We start from the raw sequence: 23112 nt of genomic DNA, 5'->3' as shown, positions 1-23112 counted from the left end.
CACCTTTGCAATCATCCAGCAGATGCGCCAGAGAGCTATCAGTACCTAACACTGAGCTAGACTCAAAGACACTACTACTACTGTCCAGGATGAATCAGGAACAAAAACCAGTTGCTCAAGATCACTCAACAATCCTAGCAACACACAGTAACAGAACTTGGGTTTCCCAAGTGCCATTTCCTTCTCATGACATTTAAAAGCCACTACTAATAAGCTCAAAGTGAGAGAAAGAAGGGGCAAAAGCTCTCTGGGCAGATATGGGGAACTTTTTCCCTGTTGAGAGGCAATGAGTGAGCCTAAGCATGTTTATCACAGGGGGGGAAAAAAAAAAAAAAAAAAAAGAATAATACAGTATGACTGTGTAAAATTTTTTAAAGTTTTCCTTCTTAATGTTTCTTCTCCGCAACAGGGCACAAGGTGCTGTGGAAGGTATAAACAATTCTTCCAGCTTTGGAAAGTTACATAACAAATAGTAAAACATGAAAATACATTTGACATTATTTCCACAATTTTCTCTCTCTGAACATATCAGTGGGGCTCAGATCAGAAATTACAGAATGAACGTAGGGTAGCAGCGTGGGGAAAGAATCACTATGAACAAATGAAGAAACATTTACACTTCTCAAATGAAATTGCCTTTACATCTAAGAAGTTCTAGACTAAATACAGTCAAAAGCAACCAGCAATTGGGAGGTGGAAGACTGATAGAGATACAGAGCTCAATGTACATCAAGGTTAGATACCATTTCTTAAAACATGACTATCAGAACATTTTAAAGAAATGAGAAGGATCCAGTGAAACAGGACTTTAATAACTTTTAAAATACATAGCATGCATACACACGCACACACGAGTTAAAACGTAAGAGTAAGTCACAGAAGAGGATTAAGACAAGGTATATTCTGAAAAAGTCAATTATGACAATATCAGAAATCTGAAGCGAGGACAGAGGATGGGAGAAAAAGGAAATGAAGAAGCATCAGGAGAAAAAACAAATGCTTAGTGAAGAAAATATGTTGTATATCAAGCCACTCGTATTAAAAAGGAAGAAAGCAATTCCTCATACATGACATAATAAAGGAGAAAAGCTAGTGCCACAAAATGATTGCAAACTCCTTTGGAAGGGAATGAAGAGAAGAATTAGGGAGCCCATATGCTGAAATCACTAGGTGACAATTTTATTTTACCTTTCACCTACAGGAAATGTGATTCTATTCCAGTTACTTTTCTTTTTAGGCAATTGAAAGAGGAAAGAAAAGCAATCTTTCAATTCTAACCTCCTACCCACCCAGAAGAAAAAGTAAAAGTTGGCAAAGTACATACACTTTCACAGTTAAAAATAAATTACAGCTTAATATGAAGCCTTCAAGGAGATTTGTAATTACTCTTTGTATTGAAACCGTAACATTTTCCAGCCTGAAGAACATTGCACCCTCAAACATTCTACACCTCTTCTCCTGCAGACTACAGTCTCATTACAGGTAGCTGTCTCATTACTCTGTATAACTACTGTGAATGTAAAAGAGAACTTCCCGATTGTAGATCCAATCCTTTTGAAGTTTATATTGTAGTCAGCATGCTGCTAAGAACTAGTTTAAAGGCTTGCAAGAAGGCATACAGTCATAGTAGATATAGACCTACATATATATCCCAGGTAAATGTGGTTTTTTAACTTGAATGTACAATAACTTGCTGCCACAATCCAGCAGATTCCTTTCCTCAGTTCCCTTCTCCACACCAGTCATGATAGCTCTATATAATCAAGGCAGAATCACCCCCTTTTTTTAAAAAAACAGTATTTGTGCTACTCACTACTTTGCACCAGTACTTTTAATTGAAAGCAGATATGCTGTCACCAAGATCAGCCTTATTTCAAGTACAAAACTACTGAAGTGCTACTCATGAAGTACTACAAGCAAAGTAACTCCATCTGCCCCCATTTCAATTGCTCCTGATGTGAATTTAAATTGTGTTCATTAGTTTACCCTTAAGTGAGATTGAAATAATAGCATTAATCCTGCATTCATCTGATATTCATTCAACTTCCAAAGACTTTGGAAACAGATGCTATATTACCCAGACTCCAAGCCTGTTTTTGACCAGGCTACTACTGCTACATGGCATGGTGCAGAGGACTGACCTGTTCAGTCAACCAATAAACCATTCATCAATACATACTAGTAAGGCATTTGATAACTTTTTTTTCTTTAAGTGAATTTCATATACAAGTTTTGATCAAAACATTTCTAAGAAAACGACCTACACTACCGAAGACAAAAGTGGAAAACTCTGCTTACTAAGTGTGGAACCAAACATACTACAACTGATTTGCACAATGTCAATCAACAGGTCAGGGGCAAAACCACAACTACATGTGGTGGGTTTTTGTTTTTTTGTTGTTGCTGTTGTTTTGTTTGGAGGCTTCCAAAGCAGAAACAATATTATTTAACTCAAATTAATGAATGCATTAACTAGCCATCAGACACCTCAATGTTTAAACAAGTAAATAAAATGTGAAAGGATTATCTCTGCCAAATTAAAGAGTTGTCCCACAACATTGAAAACTTTGCTATTAAATGAGTAAAGTTCATGCAGTGCAAACCATGGTACAGTCTGCCTGGATTTGTCTTAATCACACCAGGAAGTCTTAGGTTTTTACTAGACTCTTGAGAAGAAAATACCGGATAGGCACCAAGGATGCATGTGAAGAAAGGGAATTTTGTACTTCTCAAGATGGATTTTATTGAAGATTTTTGAGAAGAGCTGAGTTAGCAGCTGCTTTTGTCAAACAAATTATGTTTAGAATAATTACAGTTTGCAGTTATGACTCCTGTGCATTTGTAAACCAAAATAAATAGACTGCAATCACATAAATAAAAGCCATACATAATTCTATAGATCATCAGATCATCATTTGAATTTTTTCAACATATGTGGGATTGGGACCTACAATGACATTTTCTACAGCCCATGTTCACACAAAATTCCCCAGACATCTTCTAATGCTAAAGTTCTACTGAACAAAAATATATTTATATTAATAACATACTTAGGGTGGACTTGATAGAATTAGTGCCAAGTTATAAGTGCAGTGAGACTCCTGTTACACTGGGGCTGTACAGATAAAAACTTCAGCAGAGAAAAATTCAAATCAGTAACTTAAAAAATGACAACATTCAAAATATTAAGTATCTGGGAAGCTAAATACAAAGAGAACTATGTTATCTCTTAGCAACATTGTTTAATTTTAGATGCCTTTCCTAAATTGAATTTTACATTTCTTAGCACATGATTTCCTCTTCAGGTTAGTTCTTGGCAAAAGTTTTGAAATCACGCGGCACTCATACATTTGAAAAAAATAACCAATTTGACTTCCTGACTGTGAGTTACATGTAGGGCGACGAAGAAAGTGAAGGGCCTAGAGGGGAAGACGTATGAGGAGCAGCTGAGGGCACTGGGCCTGTTCAGCCTGGAGAAGAGGAGGCTGAGGGGGGACCTCATCACAGTCTACAACTTCCTCGCGAAGGGGAGTGGAGAGGCAGGTGTAAACACCACTGTAAATTCACTGTAAACACCAGCGATAGGACCCGTGGGAATGGCGTTAAGCTGAGGCGGGGGGAAGTTTAGGCTGGACATCAGGAAGAGGTTCTTCACCGAGAGGGTGGTCGCACATTGGAACAGGCTCCCCAGGGACGTAGTCACTGCACCAAGCCTGTCTGAATTTAAGAAGCAACTGGACTGTGCACTTAGTCACATGGTCTAAACTTTGGGCAGACCTGTGCAGTGCCAAGACTTGGACTAGATGATCCTTATGGGTCCATTCCAACTCGGGATATTCTATGATTCTATGTTTTTAATATGGAAATTGTTTATTTAATGTATCTCAAAAATAATCACCAGTATACAGACTTTGACTCAATTTCACACAAATATATTCTCCACTTGCATTAAAGAGGTAAAAACACGTGCTTCAAGTCCTTCTGTTTCTTTGCCCCTGCAATGTATTCTGTTCTTGTCCATCTTATTTCCTTTGGTCTCCCTGTATTTGCCTTTAGCTGTTTTAAATGAGATGGTATCAGAAAGCTGAAGTAGACTCCTCCCTGCAATTTTCTCTGTCTGAAAAGTGCTGTAAAGTCACTTCTACTATGACAAAAAAAAAAAAAAAAATCTTCCAGTTAATATTTGAGCGAATTGTGTTCTCTTTTCCTTTTTCCTGAACATGCTAAGGTACAACTAAGCATATTCTCTGTTATTGGAGAAATAACCACCTCCTCTTTCCAATAACTTCCACAACATATAATGTATACTGGTAGATCCTCAAGTATTTATTCTTCCTTTTGAAAAGTGTAACATTACTTGAATAAAAGACCATTTTAAGGACGATACCTGTATTTGCATAACCTTTCCCTGTACTTATGCACTGAAGTATTATTAAGCCATTATTTATTCTCTTTCTGCATATTTTGTTCCAGCTGGCCAGATCCTTACTGCAGCACTGCCATTATCTCTGCTCAAGTCACTGAAAAAAAAAAAAAAGCATTAATGATAGACGCTTCCAGAGCAAAAAGCAAAGGCTATAAACAAGTGGGAGCACAGAGAAGGACAGAGTGAAAAAGTACATGCAGAAAATAAATTTATATGGTAAATGTAACAAATAATCAGCTACCCATAAAGGGATAAAGAAAGTTACCTGGTTTTCAATTTAAGTGCTTTTGGCATTTGCAAATTTGACTCTGTAACAAGTCTTATTTGGTTGGATCTTACTTGAAAGAAGATTTTAAAAGGTCATTCTGAAGGCTCTCATGAAAAAACAGTGCAAAACTGCAGTTATGGAAAAAATGAATAGTAAGTGGTACCAGTGTAAATAAACTAGCATAACAGAAAGAAGATTGCAAAATTGAAGATTAGTTTCCAGTATGAGCACAGCATATCACTTTGTATTTAAAGGATATGTAGAACGAATCCTCTGACAAGAAATGGTTCTGTTCCACTTGCCAGCACAATGCCACGTGGAAATGTCGACCACGGACACCAAATATGTACAGCAGAAATAATAGGGGTCTTGTTCATTTCATACTTTAGGGCTGTAACACAAACCCATTCATCTTTTTAGCTGTGGAAGAAGTTTTCAAGTCTGCTTCTGAATTAATGCTTTGTAGCTCTCAGAGGTGCTAAGTTCCATGCACTTTGCCTTGCTTCCCTAGTGGTGTTTTCACCACCTCATTTTCCCCACACAATAAGCACTTTACTCCCAGTCCAAGAACCTTTAACATTTAGAGAGTTAAGGAAAAAGACAGCATTGCTAGGTCCATTTCACAGGAAAAGTTAGCAAAGATGCCACCATTTGCCAGTGACGACAGCAATTTGGGGGAAGTCCTGCTTGTAGCTTTAACTTTCACGTTAAGGCTTCTGGCATTCTGGACAAAATCCTACCACTGCCCCAAGTTCTGAAATTTGTATGTAGGACATTACAGGTATTATTTAACTGCCTGAGCAGTCCGTCAAGAAGTTATCACAGACCTAGGGTGAGAAGCCAGATCTATCTCAATCTTAGTCTTCTGCCTTGATATTAACAGGAAATTTAAAACTGAGGTGGCCAACAGAAATCCTTTTTTTCCTCTTCGCGTTTTCCGTAGTAAGTTCCAAAGGGTTGTCAGATCTCATCTTTACTTTTACTGTGAAATTTTGCTGCAGTTTGTAATGATAGAGGGATGTCTGTAACATGAAGCGAGTACTCAGACTTTTTGTACAGTGCCATCTATAATCTCTTGTACTTCATTGAAGAAGCTGCCAGAGATATTGTAAAAGGCACAATGTGCGTAGGGGGCAATAAATCTGTTGGATGCAGATAGTCAATGGCTATCAATGGCAAGTCATAACATAAAGCTTTACTCTTAGCCTCCTACAGTTTTCATTATCAGTGAAAATTTCTATTAATGTGATATGATAGTATCACGTACAAACAGCTCAGCAGTCATAGATTCGGCACAGCTGTCATAAAATGATAGTCATTTAGCTTCAAGGTAAAGCTGAAGTTTGAATATTCCTGCTTTTCATCTTTGAAGCTTTGTCACTTTAGAAGATAATTATCTAGTTTTGTGACCAATGATGTGTTCCCAACACATCAAACTTTAATACCCATAGTACAAAGATCCTTTTCTTGTGTCTTGAAAATTAGTGACTTAGATAGCTTGACAAACTCATGCGAGTATATTGAATAGCCAAACGTTCAGATACAACCTAGAAGAACAATAGGAAAACTAGATGCTGTAGCCCTGACCAAGTTTTTCATAATGCCTTCCAAATAGCATTTTCACAGTGCCTTTTATTTAACAGGCTAGAGATACTATTACTATATAGTTCAATGCCTGCTTTTTAAGAAAACAAGTCAAATCCTTGTTTGTATATAAAAACTTGAAGAAGCTCCTTGCCAGTTACAGCAGAATAATCTAAAGTGAAAACGGATGAGGCACAAAACCTTCTACCAGCTGACGAGTGATTTCTGTGCAACACTAAGTTCATTTAAGGTACTGTGGTTGATAAATATATTAAAAGAAAAATATCTACAGTAAGACAACTAGGAGATAGAGTTTGGTTTAGCCCTAGATTAGAAGGGAAGTGCCTGTGCTACCATGACAAATTAAAAATATAAAAAGTTTTCCAGTTCATGCAATCAGCTTAGCGGAGATTACTCTCGAGATCTCATAATTATGAGAACAGTTACGTAGCCCTGTTGTGAACAGAGGAGTGTCTGTGGAGGAAAGTCTACCTGAACATTAAACAGAAGAGAGTTTAGATTAAAACCCTGTAATGTTAATGCAAGTATTTTAAAAGAATGAGACAGAAAAGAAGAGGCCTGACGAAGCAACTGAAAGATGGTATGACTGGGGCATAACAGAGTTTTAGGAGAAACAAATATATCAAGTGAGAGAGAATCAAAATCCTAACTAACACAATCAAGAATTCCCTAGGTCATACTCAGAGACTTGGAAGTGGTTAAGTTCACAGGCAGTCCATTGGCATACAGAGTAAGCTTTCATGCCAAGCTCATAGGTCTGTGAAAATGGTGCTTGCTTATAAGACTACCAAAGAAGTCAGCTTCAGACTAACATTTTCTACCACATGGAGAGATGCAATCCAAGAGTCAAAGCCTTGAGCTGATGAAACATGCATAGACCCAACAGAAAAAAGAATGGTGGCACTATATATTTTTATATAAAGAGTATTTATTTGGAATTGTCTCATTTTTAAAAAAGCTTCTTAAAAGTAACTGAAAGGTAAACATGGCATATGGCCTGGACTACAGAATGAAAACAAATAGAACTATTGCTTTCTTGATTTTTGCCAAATGAAACTCATTTCCAAACAAACATAGACAATGGCTCAAACATCAAAACAAGTTTTATGGAAATATCAATCTCTCGCTAAGTTATCCATCTGTTTACTGCAGTTGAAAATCTTTCAGCTACGGTCCACAGCATTTCTTGTGATTTTTATTATCCCTTGCATTTTTATCAGTATTTCCCAATAAGGGAGGCAATAGTATGGATACTATACCATGGATAATGTAAAGCATATAGGTCTTCCAGACCGAAAAAAATCAAAAGGAAACGGTATAAAAGTACAAGTACACTTCAAATTGTATTTATTTAGCCTTGATCAAAACAGGGGCAACTGCTTTTGCGAAAAGACAAGTGTGTCTTAAAGTTTCTTAGAGCTGCTTTTCCATTTCTATTAGTGTTCAAGGATACAAAAACCAAAAACAGCCTGAGTGCCTTCTGCAATAAAACTACGTCTGTGAATGAGTGGAGAGCTGTGGGTGGCATTTACCTTATTTCAGAAAGGCTTTTGATATCTCCCACAGTATCTCAGTATCTAAATTAGGACAACTATGGTCTGTTTGAAAGGACTGGCAGATAGGTGAAAAAACAGTCAATCAGGCTCAAAAGGTAGTGGTTATTCACAGCAACCCTGGAGGCTATTTGCAAGCAGAGCTCCCCAGGGGTCTATACTGGGAACTCTTCGTTTTAATGTGTTTATTAATGAACTTTATCACTGAAGATGGAGAAGACTCATCAAGATTGTGCACACCACTTTCGGAGAGCACTTGAAGGTAGGGCATGCATAGCAGGGAACTGTTGGGGAGAGGACCTATAAACAGTCTTCTAGTACCTACAAGGAGGTTAGAGACAAGAATAACCAATGCTGTTTATGGGGGTGTACTATAGGAGGAGAGAGGCAGCAAATAGTTTTTCATCGTGAGACTAGTCAAGCTGTGGAATAAGAGACTGTGGCATCTGTCTTTGAAGGTTCTGAAGACTGGACTCAAAGACCCCCAAAAACGTGCTCTGAAGTCTGCACTGACCTTACTTTGAGCAGAAACTTGAGTTAAATAACCGAAAATGTTCTTCCAGAACAATTACTGCACAATGGCAGAAAAAAACAGAGTTCCACAATGGAAGAGAGTTAGACAGTGGCAGAAAGGGGGAAGATGAAAGCCACTTTTTGTTTTGGTTTGGTTTTCATCTGGCCAGAGGTAAATTCAGTATCAAGGTATTCAGAAGAACATCAAGCAGCGATCTTCTCAACTTGCAAATTCTAGAATATTCACATAATCTGCCACCTGCACAGAATTCAGGGAAGACCATCAACTCTATCTTTTGATTACTCCAAAGGAAAATATTTTATGAGGCTATTAGAAGCCCAAAAGTCACTTCCACCCTTTTCTATATGCCAAGAACAAAGCTTTGATAAAGAAACTACTGTCACATATACAAGCAAGAACCTAAAGAAACAAGCAATCAAGTCTGCACGTTAAGCCCCAATACATTGAAGGAATTACATACACATACTTCTCATTTTATATCCCCAATTTATGAATCAGATAAGGTCACCATACCATGTTTTTTTTCCTTTTTTTTAAATGGAATTGAGAACAGTTTGTGCACAGATCTTCTACAACCTTTTCTTAGGTACTCTAAGAGCTCTATCTAGTTTGAAAGATAATAGTGACAGTTACCTTTCTAAGTGCTGCCTGCACTGCAAACTGATATATGCAAAACTTCTTCACCTCCCAGCAGCCATCTCCTTTATAAAAATTGCCTGGCACTGTGTGCTGCTCAGGCAGTCCTGTTCTGAATATACATTTAAAAGGTACACACATCCCACCTGTAGGCTTGTCCAAGATTTGTTTTACACGTACAGATATGCACCCAACACTTACTTCACTTATAACTTGAATCTTTCTCCCTTCATACTCAGAGTACCACTGCTGAAATAGCCTTATTTTACCTTTCCCTAGTTAGACAAGTGATTTTTGTTTCAAACTCAACTGCTGTCCATGGTAAATTCAAGTCTAGCTTGTTAAAGCAATCTGAGATTCTATAGCTACTGCTAAGATCCAGCTAAGGAGTGCGTGAAGCCGACTCTCATGTAAGAGAGATTTATGACAGCTTAATTCCTGTGCTCTGGATTCTACTGTCTGCAATTTATTCCCAGCTTAAATTTAATATACTGGTTGTAACATCTATACAGTCCGGTGTGGACAAGCCTTTGTCTCTCTTGAATAATCCCATTCTCCTCACGCCTTATAATATCCTCCAAACCAATGTGCTAGTTATCAACTATCTGTAAAGTCCCAAGAGATCTGAGGGCAGGATATTTTCAGAAAACACCTGTCCCTGGAATTCAACACTTCTAGAAAGGTACTCAAGATCCTTCCCAAATTCTCTCGAAGTATTAATTAAAAAAAGCTTCACCACACAGACTTTCTTCAGCTACAAATATTGTAATGAATTTGTCATTCGCAAAGGAATTACTTAAGCTTTGGGAAGAGGATAACTGGGATCACGAGAACGTCCACAGTTTTGCAAAAACCTACATAGAAAAAGCAAGATAGGAACTTCATGAGAACGATATATTAATCGGAGTATTTCATGCAAACCTTTCCATGAAGCATCTATAGCAACCTTAACAAAATAGTCTATCCTACACATTGTACAGCACAAATTATATATTGGTAACCATTTATTATCAGCAACAAAAATTGTACCCTACAGAACAATAATGACATTTGAAAGCGTAGAGTATTGATTAGCAGTTGCTTCAAAAGTGAATCACCATTACAATGCATCATCTACTCGTGGTTGTATACCTTCACTGCCAAGATAATCTGCATGGAGACCGGCTCTTTTAACCTTGAAATGTAAGCATTTTCCAATACAGGACGTAAAAACAATCAACCATAAATGCATTAAGTAAGGGAATTAGCATTCGTTCTCTTTCGATATCTGATACTTTCCAGTTGGATTGTCCACTCGATTTCCATATTATTGGAAGTGCAATGCATACAAACTTACAGAAGCCATCTCCTATATCTGTTAGACTTCACCAATAGAACATATTTACTTTTAATAATATAAATAAGAGGATCATGCTGTGCTTGCAAAACCCAGAAAGAAAATACTGCAAAACACAGAGTACTGATAGCAGAAGAGAATGAATTCACTGTGGTTTAAAATAGTGCTTTCCTTTTAGTTAAGGAGAAATATAAAACATGATGATTGATATTCAGGTTGATTTAGACTACATTTTTAAAACATTACAAGCACCAAGAAATTATTACTCCTGTCAAAACGTTCAAACAAGAGAGTACACATCATTCAAGATGCAGTTCTAACTCACCGAAGGCAAAGAAAATTCTCCAATGCCTTCAGAGAAAGCAAGACTTCATCACATGAAAGGAGAAAAAAATCACTTATAAAGAAAAGAAAGTTACATAGAACTATGATATTTTCTTCTGCAGATCAATATGCTAACTGAACATTGGTATTGGACGTACCAAGTTTTCCCCAAAGTGCACTTTTTACTCTCGGAAAAAGAAGAAAATAAGATATTCATCCAGAAGAATCTACCTTTATGTCTTCACATAACAACATTAAATACACAGCAAAACACACAAGTACTCAGCAACTGGTTTAGCATGGAGAATAGCTTTGTGATTTACATAGCCTGGAAGAAATGAAGGGGACAGGAGTTCAAGTCCTGCAAGTTGCAAAAAATCATTTGCATTAATCATCAGAATTAAAATGTTTTAAGATTCACATATGATTTTTTTAATCATTTAGTTATTTATTTTAATTCAGCGAGGGGAGACATTTTACATGACCCAAAATTCAGGAGTTCAGAATTATAATGAATTAACTTCAAGCTTTAGTAAATTTAATATGATTTACCTGCCTGTTTTTTGTTTGCTTTGGTTTGTTTAAATCATAATCATGTGTACAGGGGCTTTTCTGGTAATTTTTCTTCTGTTTTTTGATAGGAAAAACAACGTCATTTTTGTAGGATTAAATTTAATATCTCAGCTAGCAAAAGTTTAAATTGACATCCAAAAAGGCAATCCATGTCTACAGTTTAAAGTGCATAGCTCAGTCCTGCTGACTCTTCCTTCAAAGGAGGCAGCAGTAGCTGCAGTGTCTTGAGCAAAGGAAAAAAAAAAAAAAAAACACAGCCTAAAGAGACCAGAACCAACATAAGGCTGAATAAAAGAAAAGCAATTAATGTCAAGATGATGGGACTAAACTTCTCTAAGAATTTAAGTCACTATTATACATTTTAAAACTAAAGATAGATGTACTGCATGAATCAGATACACCAGCTGAATACTAACTGCTCTAAATCACCCTGTTATATTAATTTTGTACTGACATTTCCAGAGTTGTAAGAATCAAGATACAGCACTAGTTGGTAAGACAAAATGTAGTTCTGAGCCTTTAAAACAGGCATGCTATACTGATCCAAAGATTTGCTTGTAGAAATACAATAGATTTGAGAACTCCTAATGCAACAGAGATTTTGTTTCGATGAGTGGGCATATGCAGACCTTAGACTGCTTGAAATTACATAACACTGAAGGCTCAGTTAAGCAACTTACATAATAAAAATCTACAACAGCTTTTAGAAATACGGTTTTCAGCAAGAAACCTTATTGGCCAAACGAACAAATACAAGTTTATTTTCAGTTAAAAACTGTTCCTACATTAGTAATAAGATAGACTGTTCAAGACCAAATCAAGAATTCAGGGCTCAGAGTATGAAAAAAATTTTGCCACAAATAAATTTGAGAAAGCATAAACCACGCTGCATAATCAGACTTAGACCCCACTGATATTAGAAAAGCCTTACTGCACAAACTTTTTTTTTTTTTTTAACATTAACCAAAGGCAAGTTACCTGCACTTTCTACTTACATTTTATTACTATTATTTTGCAACAGCATAGAACTCGAAGCACACCATTATCATGAACATTAACATGAACAATAGCATTCCCCAAGTCTATTCCCCCAAAATTCTAATTGTAGCAGCAAAGCAAATACATTCCCGGCACCTAAGCCTTGCTTTTTATCCTATACTTAAAAACCCTGGCTTTGCCAGCAGGCTATACTAACATTCAAACTAAACATAATCAGTGTTTAAAAAAAAAAGTTTAAAGATGTGTCAAGATTTAAATAGGGCAGATGTCTTTTCAAAACATAAGGAAAAAAAACGTTCTGTTATACTGTACTACATGTAACCTAAGAAACGATTAAAATTGGAATCAATTCCTAGGCCCCAGCAGTATTTGCTAGCTAGGTGAAGAGCACGCATGTCTCTACAGCACCAAGCAGCTTCTTGTATAATGCCAAATCCACATGACAACTGTAAAACCTCCATAAATCAGATAGCTTAGGAATAATATTGTCTTATTTTCTTCTGTTTGGTATTTTGAACACTAAATGGCCTCCCTCCTCTTTGGAAATAAGTAACAGAGCATTAAAATGCAACATTTTGAAATGCTAATTGTCTTAAATCTCATCTTCGCTTCTGAAGTCATTTACTGAGCTATCATTTTCTGAAGTATTTACAGCATCTGTATTTCACCTAAAGCTAATTCCAGGAAAAGTCATATATCCCATATACTGTTAGAAGGTGTAACAACATACTTAGATATTATTATAATGTGATAAAATGATAAGCCATTCAGTTAAGATAAACAGTGCTGCTTTTTTTTAAAATTTATGAAAATATCCTTATATATCGTTTCAAAACTCAAGAGGACAGCATTTCTGGTTACTCATTTGATATTCACAGCACAGCAATATATAGGAATTGCAATAACTATATCAATATTCACAGCTACAACCTGGTAGAGTTCTGTTTGAGTATCTCACATAACTTCATTTGTTTAATGAAGTTTCAAGATGGGTAAAATAAATTTTATTATGTAAAGCCTTTCAGCAGTAGAGCGTGTTAACAATGCCTGGATTTCAAATACATTCCTTTAAAAGTCGCGATCCTTATATATGTTAACAGAATGAATCAAGTAACCTGTACATTAATTTTTCATTTAGTAAGCCTTTAAACTAAATGGCACTACAAAGCAGTTGGTAATTGAGAAATCTATAATACCCAGATACATAATTATAAACATGTTTAATAACAATGCTTAACTCATAATCAGAAAGGGAATTCATCCAGAAACATTAGAAGTTGCACTGCTTCTAGAAGTGGAATTCTGACTTTAAAAAGACATTGACTCTAATCACCGAGCTCACAGTACATACCAGATGGATTCTTGGTGCCTGGCTAGTAAGGGGAAGGGAAAAAAAAGAAAAAAACACCACACTTGTATTTAGAGCAGTACTGTGTAATCACGTCGATTAATTGTTACGATAACTTCTGGCACTGACTTCTCATGTTGAAAATACTTGTAAATCTTGAAGTTTGCTATGTTTTTATCCATACAAGCTTACAACAGAAATACGCTTAGCAACAATACAAGAAGATACACGCCAAAGTCATCTGTCATCCAGGCTCATTTGCCATGACCAACAGGAAGAAATAGCAAGCTTAAAAGGACAGAGACATGCAGAATTTTAAATAAGAATGAAAAGCACCAGAGGTTTTCTCAAACTACGGTAACCAGAAGGGAAGAAAAAAATAGAGGATATGTTAACAGAACAAATAGGTTCTAAATACCTGTCAAATCTGCATTTTGTCTTTCCCATTTCATTCTATAATGGGATGCCATAACAAAAGCAAGAAATGAAAGCAAAATAGCTTGGAATGAACATACACTATCCACCTTCAAAAACAGTAGCACAGATTTGTCAGTGAAGTAGAAAGAATGCTGATGAAAAAGGTAAAATGAATAGCTTCCAATTACCTACAATTATAACAACCAATAGGAAGAAATCTTACTACTACAGAGGAAAAAATACAGCCGTCTTCCTTTCTGTAACATATCTACTATGAGGAAGAGGAGAATAATGAAGGATCTTACTGAATCTTTGTGGATTTTAGCACCATTGGCAAACACAGCATATTACATATTTTTCTGGTAGATAAAATTTTTAAAGCCATTTTAGTGCAAAAATGGCTGCACACAGAGCAGCTACAAAGTTAAATAAATGTATCTGTTTGTTAGGGCCCAATAAAAAATTAAAGCCTTTTAATAATACTTGATTAGATACTAATTGAAATGGAAAGGTCCATCTGCTTCATGAATGTGAAGAGTTCACACAAAAATGTGATGAGAGTACACAAAGGATGTGAACTAAAAGCATAATAAATACTGAATGTCTTGACTTTCAGATTAAAATAGAAGTTGGCCAAATATACTAAACACAAGCCATTTAATGGCTTTGAAATGTATTCAAAGACCTCAAACATTTTTTTTCTTAACAGCTGTGTATTCCAGCTTAGCGAAGTTCAGGTTTTGCAGTCCTGGATATGCAACACTGAAAAGACAGATATGACTATGGAACTCGCATGTCTAAGTATTGTTAGGTGCTTCATTTTACATAGAGGGCATAAGCATTTTATTTGAACTGTTACATGTACTGTCCATTACATAATTTCAAAAATACAATACAAAAAGCCTTTCAAAATCAGTGCTACGAGCTGAAGCTATTTCCTTCACAAACAGACAATTTAACATGTTACTCAGAACTCAAAATCACATCTAAAAGCAGCAGAAATTTAACATATGGGTTGCATGAGTGGTCTCTAGTCAGAGATTGTCTCAGTGTTTTTCCATTTCCATATCACGTATTAAACACTGCAAAATCACAGTCAAAGTTTTTAATATATTTTAGTCTTTCATGATGCCTTTTCCAGCACCTACTATAAAAATAAACTGTCTACAACACATAACTTCAGTATAGGTTGCATATTTAAATTGAGGACTGTATCTAGTCCAATATCTACCTCATATTCAAATCCCCTTTCTCATTACCCCCCTGCCCCAATTACACAGACTTATACCAATTTCTCAAGTTTTTGCAATACTTCACTAGCTTATTACCCAGCTGTGCAGCTGAGCAAGAAGATAACCACATTCATTCCTTTTATCTGTAATGATGTAATACATCCCAGCACTGAGTTGAGATGATTGGGGAATAATGAGATTGTAAAAACTGTAGAGATGACAAACAACAGTGCAGCCTTCTTTTCCTAATACAATTGCATAAATACAGCACAGGGTGAAAATAATAAAATATGCCCTAGTTCTGCTCCTTGAGTGAAGTTACCATTTTTCATAAGGAGCAGCTGTTCCTACACAAAAACATCATCACCACAATGCAGCAACTAGACGAAATACCCACAATCTAGGCTTCAACCTTGACTTCAAGAAATAAACGTTGGAGTTTACTTTCTAATAATAACAAAAAAAAAATCATCCCTCAAAAAACAACTCAGTATAATCAAGGAGCCTCCAGATAGTGCAGTGCAATGCAAAGAGTCATCAGGGACTAGCATGCAATACAAAAATAGATCTTGGACCAAAGGATGCACTGCTCTGCTTTCCTATGAAAAAAATTAAATCTGGCTCCATTTTCTCCTTAAAATCCTTCCTTATTACAATCAAAGAGATCCTTACCTTCTGCAGGAGCTGGGAACCTGAGTACTTGGCTGCAATAGATTTGATCTCCCCACCAAATGCTGAGGCCCAGAGCTTTACACTGTGAGGGGACAAAAAAAACGAGACAGGAAGAAATGTAATACACATGTCATAGCAAGCAACACAGACTGTAGCAGCTTCAGCGGCACTCATAAGGATTCAAGCAATTTTGCATTAAAGAGCTCAAAGGAACCTAGGCACAGCAAAAGATTAGCAGAGCTGTTCAAGTACAAGCACACGGCAGATGCTGTGCCAAGGTAAGGCCTGCGATATGGAACCACCTAACCTGCACTTTTAAAGATTAAACAATCAACTTTTACAGAGACATGCTTTTGCACGATATAATCTATGCCCACAGAAAGAAGAGGAGCAGGTAGAACAGCAGAACAGTTCCAAATGATAACTTCTCGCATGAGTTAATATCAACTATGCTAAATAGAAGCGTTTAAGGTAAAACTCCACAGCCATGTATTCCACTAACACATGCACTAGAATAAAATTTAAGTACTGCCACACATGTTAAGGACTATGATTTCAGAAACAGCTGACAGAGGAGCAAAGGTGCCTTGAACAGTCAAATACCTGCAATAAATATATAAAAATAAAATAGAAACTTGAGCAGGCAAGTTCTCATTCTTGACCACGGTCCTGAGAGAAATAGCACGAAAAGACTTACACAGACAAGGGGATCTGCTGCTCCGATCCAACCAGATCCACTAAGGCTGTGTTAAAAGCAGTCCAGAAGATAAAGAAAAGACCCCAAAAAGCCCGAAGAAGATTCAAGTTCTCTAGCATTGTGTCTCCCTACGCCTGAAAAAATGTGGGGAAATTCAAGTGAATCTGAACGTAGCAGCTGTGGGGTTTTGCTTCTAAAGCCTCTTTCCCCACCCTTGCCCACTCCACCAGAGCGCCACTGGAAGAAATCACAGCTCCATCCTCATCCCTTCCAAGAATGACTCTGTCTGTGTAATGGAAGGAGAGGACCAGAAGCGAAGCTCTAATGACTTGAAAACTATTGTGTCCCCGGTAACAGCAAAGCGTTCTCCAGCACTACTGCAGCCACTTGCACGTAGTTCTTTACAACTCCGCAGTCAGCAGCGTGCCGGAGTTACTTCAGCGACCTGCTACTGCTCCAAAGTGCCCTCAGCAGCAAGCGAGCAGCCTCTCGATTCCAGCCGGGGGCGGCTGTCTTCTCGCGGGTCCCGCTCACTTGGCGGCAGGGCAGGCTGCCTAGAGGTCTCCTCCCCCTCGCCGGCAGCCCGCAGCCTCCAGCCCGGCTGGAGCGAGCCCAGACATTGGGCCGGCGGTGCGGGAGCAGCAGCCTTTTAACGGGATGGCGCCGAGGCAGAGGCAGGCACGGGAGGAGCCGCCCCGGCGGGAGGGTGCCTCCGCACGGCGGCAGCGGACCGAGGATGCTGCCGGGAGCCGGCCCCTCCGGGACGGAGCGCTGCACATCGCCGGGGGGGGGGGGCTGCGGAGCCCGAGGCGGCCCCGCCGAGCCCGGCCCCGGCGTCCCGGAACCCGGCCCCGGCTCCCTCCCCGCTCGCCCAGGGCTGGGGGCGAGCCGCGGCTCGGCGAAGGAAGAGAAAGAAATGCAGCAGAAGCGAATCGGTGCGGGCTAAGCGGCGGGAGCCTAGGAACGGGGGAGCGATCTGCGCTCGCCGGAGCCACTTGCCGGAGGGAAGAGCGGCTTCCGAGCTCCACCACGGCGAGGGCAGCGTGGGGAGCCGGAGGGATTGGTTCAGGTATTTGGGTTGTTGGTGCGATTGGGAGCCTTCCCTCCCTCCCTCCTTTTGCTTTTGTTTCTCGCCCTCTGCTCCCTTCTCACCTTCTCCACCAAAGGCACAGACTTAAAAATAGCGGTTGAACTTTAATGGAAATAAGCGTGGCAAGACCTGGGGATGAGCTGAGCCCGGGCTGAGTCATCCTTGCATCACACAGTGCAGCTCCGCGGCCGCTCTGGGGGGCTTGTTTCTTCCCTCTCGGGCTAGAATTAAAACCCCCAGAACATGCACCCTGCCTTTGTGTACTGTACTTGTTTAACAGTTGCTGTCTTGAAGCTAGATATGCAATACTTGTTTTTCCTTTTTCCCCCCACATTACCATTTCTAAGAGCACCAAACAGGTTGCTTTAAGATACCAAAAATCTCCGATTAACACCTGGCTGATGAAAGCTTTCTGCTTCCTCAAATACAGCTGGAAGTTTAAAGTCAGGAAGACCGGCTTAGGTAAACTGTATAGAACAAGAGTGGCATAACGCACCGCACCTCTCATCACACACCAGCCATCACCCAGGGATAGCCAATATATATTCCTGCCCATACCACTGCCTTCATTTGAAGGCAATGAAGGAATTTGTGAGAAGGGATGCTGGTGCTGTTTTGTGTATTATTTAACTGCTCAAAACCGTGCTGTTACTGTGGATTTTCTAAAACAGTGTTTTAAATACGCTGCCATGTCACCAGGTGTTCAGCCTACCTACAGGCAGAAATGTAAAAATGCACATGGCTGACTAACCATATATAATGAATTACATGCTCCTTTGAACATATTACATAAACACTACTACTTTCAGAACTCGGAAGGAAATAGGAACTGAGGTGGACTGCCTCACTAATCGTGTTTTTTTTTTTTTTTAAGCTTTTAAAAAAAACATTTTCAAAATCACATCAGGATAGAGAATTGTAATACTAACTTGTGGGACTCAAGCTTAGTTTTTACATTAACGCAGATCTTCACCTGTCTCAATTAAGTCAGCACACAGTTCACTGATGACAAGTAACAGCTAGCTTCATTCTTCAAGGAATTATCAGAAGCCCTGGAAACTTTCTGAAGGCACATACAATGTCTCTATGTTCAATAGCCCAAGAAATTTAACATACATTAAAACCACCACTAATTACTATGAAAAGATGACAGTCAGTTGTCCAGCCTTGACTATTAGACACTCACTATCATACCAGATTCACATTTTGTACCTTTTTCATATATAACTGGTCAGTTACATTCATTTAGTATAAAAATCTTATTTCTACTATCGTTAGTCTCAGAAAAAAAAATATTGATACTCCTAGCACAAGACCAGCAACCACCTTTGGCATTAACAGGCATCTGCATGCCTTAAACTGTAGCGCACTCTCTGCATCTTGCATTAACACACACCAATAAGTTCATGCAGTTATTTAGCTCTTTTCAATAGGGCTTTCCACTCACTGACTGTGCTGTAGCAGTGGTTTAACACACATGCACGTATAAGCCTCTAGAAGTGGCAAGTTTCCCGTCACAAGAGAAGAGGGCTGGCATCATGTCCTGGCCCGACTACCACTGGCTATGCCTGGAACAGAGATCACTGCAGGCAAGGCACCAGGTCCAAAACCAATGTTACAGTTTCCACCACCACCACATTGTCCTCATGAGGTGGATGGAGAAACTTTCCCTAAAGTGGGCTTGCATGAGGACCAAGGAAAATAAATAGTAAAGCATTAAGTTTGGCCAAAAGGTTTGAATCCTTTATAATGGGGAGGTGGGAGTGTACATCATTATTAATGCACAGCCTTGTGATGTTCTGGAACAAAGTCAGAAAAAAACTAAGTTTCAGAGAAGCAAAATAATGAAGTTAGATTTTGAAAGTAATGTAGCATTTCTATCACGCACTTACACTTTTATAGATCAAGATTCTTCCAGATTCAGCTGTTAAATGCTGGTCCCACTAGAAAAACGTGCATATAGATAACTGATCAGAGAAGTGATGCTCCTAAAACTGTAGTGGCATCTCAGCACTAAGTGCAGGAAAGTTATTTACATGGCAGCAGCCTCAGAAGCAGAGCCCCTCGTACAAGTGTACTAACTTGGATCCTCCCCCAGCCCCTGTTTTTAAAATACAAAATATCTCATCTAATCACCTGCTCTGTCTGATGATCAAGTATAATGGCACATATTATTACCTCAGAAAATGAAAGAATCCACTTTCTCCATGAAAGCAGAAAAATTCGGACCCATGAATTAACAATAAAGTGTTGCAATAGAAAGTCACAGGCATGGTCAGAAAGCTGACGAATCTCCAGAGCTTTTACAGTGAACCACATTCAAAAAAACAATCAAGGGACTGAAAAAAAGGAGGGAAAGACAGGTCAAGTGCAAAGGGTAACATGAGATTTAACACAAAGGCTGAGGCAGGAAACAGATGAAGGGAAAGTCCGGCAGATAGACACAGAGTAACTTCACCTGACAATTCCCATTGTTTTCCTCTGTCTTCCTACAGATATATTTAAACTGATAGAAGGGTGCGTGAATAGGGTCGTATTCGCACCGGTGTACTTTGAGGTCTTTGATTAGACACGTATCAAGTCCTAATAAAAAAAAAATTAATGGAGAGACTTAAGAGAGGGGAGAACATATGGTGCACGGGAGAAGAGTAGGAGGAAACGATATAATTAACACAAATGTTTATTGTATTTTTTTTCTGATGCTTCTTATCTACAATTGTTTAATCTAAAGAGAAAAATAAATGCAGAAGGCTAAAGTGCTAAAAGCCCTGCTGAAGATGCAAGTGACTTCCACAAAAAGTTTATTAATAAAGGTGGGGAGGAGGGAATATGTCAGTTTAGCTATATTCCACATATCAGAAAATTCAGATACTGCAAAAATAGATAAGTCTTAGCTACACTACACATTGTGGTGTTATTAATTGCTTTGTATTGTATTACTCAGTGGTTCTAAGCACAAAGCTTTAAATCTTCAACTGTGTTCCCCACAGGGCCTTTTTTGTTTGGACTAAGAGATGATGTCCCCCCCACACATACATCATCTTTGAAATGTTTTTCCAAAATGATGACCCTTTGAACATAGGAAGTGGGAAGTACAGGGGGGAAAAAAAGGAGGAAGTGAAATATTAAGTTAATTGTATGAGGGAGCTATATGTCCTATACTGAAAAATTTTCCAGCCTTTAACCTGCATGCCACTTTTCCCTTATTTCTCTAAGTATGTTTTATGTAGACACACATGGAAAATGAAGACAGAGGTAGAGGAATAACAAATGACATTTCAGCTTCACAAAGCACTTCGAGATTGTCAGATAAAAGGCAAAATCTGAATGCTCAGGATTTATTTAGAAACAACCCAATGGTAGAAGGATTCATCAAATAGTGTTTGCACGCAGTGAGAACACGAGTTTCCTTGTTTCAAGTGAGCTGTACATCAGAGAGTAGGAGGCTGCATTAGACCTATTCTGTAGAGACTTAACATATGTACACGTATTCTTTGAATTTTATGAAGGTCCCATGTGTATAAATCTAAGTGTTTTATTAGTCAATAAGGAGACATTCCCATACCATTTCCAAGCCACTTACAACAAAGATTGAGGTCAAGTAACATTACTCACTGGATTAAATTATCACAATTCCACATAATGCACATGAGCTAGCAACTTGTGAAAATAAAAATGCTACAAGATTTCTAAGCCACATCAGTATTTTGTGAGCAAGTTTGCTGTGTCATCATCTGGTTTGCATATACTGTTTAGGTCCAATATTTCAGTTCACAAGAATATTAATGATATATGCAACCTATGTTTACAGATACAATCTGTTACATGAGAATAAATGCAGACTTGAAAAATCCTAATACATAAAATTAATATGTAGCATTTTAGGCTACTGCCATGTTATCTTCAGCACACTTCGACACCAAATAAACCTCACAGTTTGCCATAAACCCTCAGGGAATGCATGGCTAATTTAGCTTCTACAAAGCCTATGTTCAGCTGGCTTCAGCATCTCCACAAGGAGTTAAAATGTAAAAGAGCAAAGCATTATCACATCCCAGCCTATGAGAGCTCACACTGCATGGTAAGCTAGAATGCTTTAAGCTAATGATGTTTATAGCTAACCAAATCCAATTTCAGCAGTCCACTGTAGCTCTAGTCTGTTCATGCCATTTTACATAAGCTTTGTTTATTTTGAATTTTCTACTATTAAGACAAAGTCTACATTTGGTTTCTTTTGAGCGTCAAGCTAGGAAATGAACTCCTCACTAAGCAAATAAATTACCTTTTTACTCCCAAGGCTAGTGCCAGGTTGTAAACGTTAATGCTTTCAATGCATTCAAAATACTTCAAGACTGAAGAAAGGACCTAAAAATGATAAACTATAATTGAGGGCTCTAACATATGGAAACAAACAAAACGAGCATTTTTTCCTCTGCCAATAGAAATGAAGTCTAAAGGCCACAACATATTTGAGTGCTAATTACTACTGTCTATACACTAGAATGAAGCCCCTAGTCACATCTACAATGGTATGTCAAAGTTCATCTAAACCTTGCAAATTCCTCGGACAAGGGTCCCCAGGATTGACTTTAAACCCAAAACCCAGACTTCAAAAGGTAAGGAAAAGCATTGCTCTTACTTGAGATCTTTGCAGTAGTAGGGACACAGACACTGGATGCCAAAAAATGACGTATTTAAGTGTGGAGATGACTCGTTAGAAACCTGCCCAGAACCAAAAGGAAGTAGTACTGAGGAGACTCTCAGGGAGAGCTTCTTTTGCATTGATTGCTGAAGTCTCATCTGTTGACCTGTCACATCTTCAGGGAGGTTAAGTTTCCAACCATACAAATGAATGCAACCCATAAACTTTAGACTAACATTTTCAAAATACTGCCTTTACTATGAAGTTGAAAGCAGTATGGCTTTTGATCCACACGACAGCGTTATGTCAAGTAATTATGTAGAGCCATTAGACACTTCAGAGGCCTATAACTCTGTCACTGGTTAATTCCTGCATCACAATCATGAATTTTGAGGTGGAAATACAACTTTTCTGAAGTCTTGAATATCAGATCAAGGAACTGGCAGTTTAGTCAACAGTTGCCTGTTGTGAGATGTTAATGAAAATGAGTTTTGTGTAATTCTAGGTGAACTTGTGATATATTTCTGCTCTGTCATTCTGGTGAGTCTTGTTTATTTATCACAAACATTGATCCTGAAAATCAAACTTCTCTTAAAATACTATTGGAAATAGCATGCATATAAAACAAGCATATGATAATTAATTCCATTGGCTTGTTACAAAAAAAAAAAAAAAAAAAAAGAAATCCATCAACATACAAAAAATCCTGAAGAGCAAGTCTTAAATACCTGATCACAGTCGCAGAGTAAGACCACCAAG

General features: G+C 38.2%; 1 protein-coding gene across 1 annotated transcript in view; it reads right to left on the bottom strand.

Annotated features, from left to right (window-relative positions):
• Positions 1 to 16740, bottom strand: part of CACNA2D3 (calcium voltage-gated channel auxiliary subunit alpha2delta 3) — a 455579-nt gene extending 438839 nt beyond the window's left edge. The window contains exons 1-2 of the mRNA XM_035558456.2: positions 16622 to 16740; positions 15925 to 16006 (exon numbers count right to left, since the gene is read on the bottom strand). Of these exons, the coding sequence (XP_035414349.1) occupies positions 15925 to 16006; positions 16622 to 16740 (201 nt within the window). The remainder of the gene's footprint in view (positions 1 to 15924; positions 16007 to 16621) is intronic.
• Between the last annotated feature and the right edge of the window lie 6372 nt (positions 16741 to 23112).

The sequence above is a fragment of the Cygnus atratus genome, chromosome 10 (assembly GCF_013377495.2).
Source record: "Cygnus atratus isolate AKBS03 ecotype Queensland, Australia chromosome 10, CAtr_DNAZoo_HiC_assembly, whole genome shotgun sequence".
NCBI classification, from domain to species: Eukaryota; Metazoa; Chordata; class Aves; order Anseriformes; family Anatidae; genus Cygnus; species Cygnus atratus.
This window is presented reverse-complemented; position numbering and strand designations above follow the sequence as displayed.